Source organism: Bradysia coprophila, unplaced genomic scaffold (assembly GCF_014529535.1).
Source record: "Bradysia coprophila strain Holo2 unplaced genomic scaffold, BU_Bcop_v1 contig_248, whole genome shotgun sequence".
Taxonomy (NCBI): domain Eukaryota; kingdom Metazoa; phylum Arthropoda; class Insecta; order Diptera; family Sciaridae; genus Bradysia; species Bradysia coprophila.
The window spans coordinates 883835-888847 of record NW_023503509.1 but is presented as its reverse complement, the minus strand read 5'-3'; the positions used below and the strand labels follow the sequence as shown (position 1 = coordinate 888847).

The window sequence follows — 5013 nt, the reverse complement described above, 5'->3', positions numbered from 1 at the left end:
TTGACCATGCCCAACTTGACTTGCATTTTGGTAACAGACGCATTAGAGGGTTGTAGACGTATTAGGGTTCCGGGCGTATTACGGCTACGGACGTATTATGGTTACGAACAAAATAGGATTACGGGTCGTACGGGGCTAAGTCGCAGCAAACGCTCCGACTGTTCTGATGCCTTGTTTTAATTGCGCATAGCGCAATTACGAAAGCCCGTACGAAGTACCTTTCAAATAAAACCAACAATTTACGACATTATTTTAGAAACCCAAACTTTTTTGCCAACTTTCCATTGGGTATTCAATTACCTCTCAAATGAAACAAAAACTAGCAAAATCGGTTGAGATTTACTCGATTTATGTGAAAAGAGTACTTAGGGTCGAGTAAAAGGAATTGGTTCTCTCATTATCAGAGAAATGATAAGTTGGTGCGTATGTGGTGAGATAGAATGTCAATTGCAAACGTAAATGCACTTACAGCAAATAGATGCATAACAATCCATCACAGCTATATTTATTCAGTTTTCGGCATCAGTTTTGAAAACAACTATTTTACGAATTGCATCAAATATTGTAAATAGAAACAAATTCCACACAAAATATTTCGTCATGCCCGACATCTGTACAACGATAGAGGAAATATTACGCATACAGCTGTCACAACTGTCAGTGAAAATTGCCTTCAGTCAAAATATTTTTGTGTTTTTCGTAAACATAACCCATAGAACATTCGAATTTAGAAAATTATGTTAAAGACGAGCAAATAATTCGTATTTGTTTTGGAATTCTGTGACCGAAATGACACTGCATTGACCAACGTACGAACGAGTATGTTGTCATTCATTAATTCTCTGCGAACGCCTGTGGCCAGGCTTAGTTTACTGAGCCGAAGTAATACCGGTGCATCCACATTCGTTCGCTTCAAAAGCAGTGGCCAACCGGACAATGCATCACAAAAACTGAAAAACCGTTCAACACTATATTATGCAACCGCAGCTGGAGTCTTGTTCGTTGGTTTGACTTATGCAGCCGTGCCACTCTATCGAATGTTTTGTCAGGTATGTTTACAACACAACATGTGGGAAACGGTTCATTTTCAATGATTCTATCTGCAGGCCTACAGTTATGGTGGAACAACTGGGGTAGGTCACGATGGCGACAAAGTGGAAACAATGGAGAAAATTAAGGACCGAGTTTTGACCATAAAATTTAATGCGGATCTGGGAGCGTCTATGCGTTGGAACTTTCGACCACAACAATATGAAATCAAGGTAGATTGACAGAGTGCTCAACTTCATGCATTTTATCAGATTAATGACCCGAACCGACTCTCTTTAGGTGATACCTGGTGAAACTGCTCTAGCGTTTTATACGGCCAAAAATCCCACCGATGTACCAGTAGTCGGCATAAGCACTTACAACGTTATACCATTCGAGGCCGGAGCCTATTTCAATAAAATTCAATGTTTCTGTTTCGAAGAACAGCAACTGAATCCTCACGAAGAGGTAAAGCGCATTTTACTTTCGTGCGTTCAGTACTAATGCTTTAGACAATCTTTCTTCCAGGTCGACATGCCAGTGTTCTTCTACATAGATCCAGAAATCGTAGCCGATCCGAAAATGGAATTTGTCAGAGAAATCACTTTGTCGTACACATTTTTCGAATCGAAAGAGGGTTTCACAGTTCCGATGCCACCAAGCTATGCGAAAAGTCACTAGATGCCGAATGTTGTTACAGTTTTCTTTTATTATTTAATGTTTTAATTAAAGCGAAATAGTTGATGAAACGCTTTTGACTGCACTGTTGTCGTGTTCAATTGAGGATTGGATGTTGACTCCAAGAGTATTTTTGATTGTAACCGAAGAACGAAGGACGTTAACAGATGGGTTGCTGTAGGTAAGTTTATAATGTATGTGTTTCATTGGTAAGGGGTCTGGACCATTGTAGGTATCTTGGTGCATTTTCTGTGGGTGCGAGCCAATAAATCCACATCGATATCATCTCCCAAACTATGCCTTCGATTACTTAAAATCAACCAACTTCTCTTACAGTGAGCGCATAGCGAAGAAGAGCATTTCGTTTTTTTTACCTCTCTGTCAAACGTTAAGCTTCCACATTGTATGTACCTAATGGTGTGAATTTATTGGCTTTAAAAGCATAAGCCCGAACGCGCTTCAGTCGAACCTAGGGACTTTATACAAAATTTCAAAAGGTGTTTGGTGTGATAACACTGAATTCATCCTTATACAAATTGATTATGGGGTTTGGGGAAGGGATTTGGTTTGATCATATTTCTCAGTGCTGCCAGTAGTACATTTAAATCATCAATAACTCGAAAAATGTACTTATCAGAAATCGTAAACCGTATTGGAATGAAATTAAATTTGAAAAGAAAAATGTTGGTTTACGGGTGGAGACCGAACCCACAATCTTCAACTTGCCGGGCTGATGCTCCAATACGGTTTAGGATTTCTGATAATTATTGTACTAGTTCCAGTTACTTTATCTAACCATTAGACACAATTCGGAAAATATACGTTCTATTTTGTCAAGTGTGTGTTTGAGAGTTTGACATGCGGCCATACAATGTGTTGACGTTGATTGGTATAGATTGTGGATTTGAGCATTATTTCACAGGACTCTCAATGATTGACGCTGTCGGTAAGTCGGTCACATTTGTCACTTCCCCGAACAATATTTTCATGGACAATGTGATCGAAAATTAAATTTCCTAACAAATGATTTTGATTTTTAAATTTCGTATCTCAAAAGACCGACTCGAAGGCAGTGCCATCGCTGATTTTTGCGGTAGTGTCTATAACAATTTCCACAATCTATCTATTATCGGATCTATTACTTCCATCGATCAAAGTATTTTCAATCTGTTGATTTCAAATCTTGTACTTCAATCTTTTTACCATATTTACAAAAGACCATATTACCCAGAGCTTGTCATTATTTTGGTCATCGTTATCGATAACAGATGAATAGATGAACAGATAAACAGCCTTTACTTACATCACATTCGCCTTCAGACGTCCCACTGCGTTACGGCATAAAACAAATCGGACATTTTTCTCGAAAAAGTCTGACAAAATCGGACATTTTTAAAGAAAATGTTGAACAAAGTCGGACAAAGTCGGACGATTTAGATCGGATCTCAAAAATGTATTTCAATTCTCATGTCTCATGCTCATTAAAGAAAAGTCGGAAAAAATTTTTACCATTAAAGAAGCGCCGATATTAATTAAAATCATTCAGGTTACATACGGTCTGCAACTTAATAGAAAGCAAATAGATAGCGAGAGGACGTCTCATCAAACAGACTCCATCGCTAAATTATTGACGGTTCTGTTTACAGCCATAGCTCCACAGGATACTGAGCTTTGAAATAAATCACCTTTAGCAATTTTTAAGACATACTGACCCGAAGAAGTTTTTCGGAAAATTCTGGATATTTCTTTAAATTTGGAAACATTCAAACAAATGTATGTTAGTCCCTAAAGTCTTTTTAATCAACCATGGTTTAACAACATTCCTCATATAAAAATTATGAATAATAAGTTAGAAATTATTAGTTAGAGGTTCATATAAATTCGAATGGCTACATGTAGTTTTAGCTATCTATAACTTATGATTTTGACGTACATACTTTTAACTTTTAACCTTTATTTTGACTTCCATGGGAGCAATAATTACGTCAATTTTGTAATTAGTGTTACAGTAGAAGTGCGAGTGGAGCGAGCGAAATTTTTTTGTGATCTGCATTCAGAAGCTTTGAATGCCTTAAGAAAAATTTAATTTGGAAGAGGAAATACTCTGCATTCATAAATTCTCAGTTTTGATAGTAAAACGGACAAAGTTGGACAATTTTTGATGAAAAAGTCGGACAAGTAGGACAAAGTCGGGCAAATGTTGAAAAAGTCGGACATGTGGGAGGTCTGCGCCTTTCATCGAAAATACGACTTTATCCAATTCGCATATTTAGAAAATGTGTTATTCAACAGCAGAGTAAAAGTGGTTATTGAAGTGATCGACATATTTTGTGTTTGTTTGGTGCTTGCTTTTGAATTTATTTATTTATTTCCTTCCACCAACGGGTAAAACCTTACTGGCGCATTTACAAAAACAACAGACAAAGAAGAGAACTAAAGTTTACAATAATTAAGTTGATAAGTTTTGGTGTTTTTCGTGATTTTCAATGAAAGGCCATGAAATGACTTGAGTCAAAAATAGTTATTTGTGTATCTGTTTTGGACGATTCTTTTTAGGCAATTTCGCTTGTTGTAGCCCGAACGAAGTGAGGGCTACATGCGAAAGTGCCTAAAATCAATCGTCCAAAACAGATACTCAAAAAAAATTTCATGGTAGGGGTCGAAAACCTGAGAAAAATATCGAAACTCCCTCATTTTCGGCCCCGACACATGAAAAAGATTTTTTTAAATTCTCTGTGTATGTGTGTGTGATCCTCGAGGGTATTGCCTCTCAGTTCACACATACACATCGAATTTTTAAAAGTAATATTATTTAAATTGTTCTTCAATTGTTCTTAAAACATTGATTGCACTGAAGTTTCGGCGACATGAGTATCGGCGACTTCCTGAAGAAACGGCGACTTCCTGAAGAAATGACGAGAAGAAACGGCGACTTTCTACACTCACCGTTTCTTCAAGAAGTCGTCGTTTCTGCAGGAAGTTGTCATTTCTTCTCGTCGTTTTGGTAGGAGTTCTCATTTGATGTCGCCATATCTTCAGTAAGTCGTCATTTCTTCAGGAAGTCATCGTTTCTTCTCAACGTTTCTTCAGGAAGTTGCTGTTTCAGAAAAGACTAAAAGAAACGATGAATTCCTGAAGAAATGACGAGAAGAAACGGCGACTTCTTGAAGAAACGTCGGGTCGTTGGAATTGAGTGGGTGAAGCCAAAAAGTTGCTGTAACTATGTTTCTTAGTCTCTACATTTTTTTTTGAAAATTTTTGTAGTTGAGGACTTGCGTCACGCCTACTTATTAACGTGTGGATATG

At 37.4% G+C, this 5013-nt stretch overlaps 1 protein-coding gene across 1 annotated transcript; it reads left to right on the top strand.

The window, feature by feature from the left end:
• Positions 1 to 672: 672 nt before the first annotated feature.
• On the top strand, positions 673 to 1773 carry LOC119078266 (cytochrome c oxidase assembly protein COX11, mitochondrial). The gene is made up of 4 exons (XM_037185764.1): positions 673 to 1049; positions 1107 to 1262; positions 1330 to 1497; positions 1558 to 1773. Exons 1-4 carry the CDS (start codon positions 822 to 824, stop codon positions 1708 to 1710), a joined length of 705 nt encoding a protein of 234 aa, XP_037041659.1. The 5' UTR covers positions 673 to 821; the 3' UTR covers positions 1711 to 1773.
• The last annotated feature ends 3240 nt before the right edge of the window (positions 1774 to 5013 follow it).

Excerpts from the sequence above, each read along its gene's own strand:
- LOC119078266 (XM_037185764.1), top strand. The coding sequence starts at position 822 with ATGTTGTCATTCATTAATTCTCTGCGAACGCCTGTGGCCAGGCTTAGT. Across the intron at positions 1,263-1,329 it reads CACAACAATATGAAATCAAG|GTGATACCTGGTGAAACTGC; the intron begins GTAGATTGACAG and ends GACTCTCTTTAG. Across the intron at positions 1,498-1,557 it reads AACTGAATCCTCACGAAGAG|GTCGACATGCCAGTGTTCTT; the intron begins GTAAAGCGCATT and ends TCTTTCTTCCAG.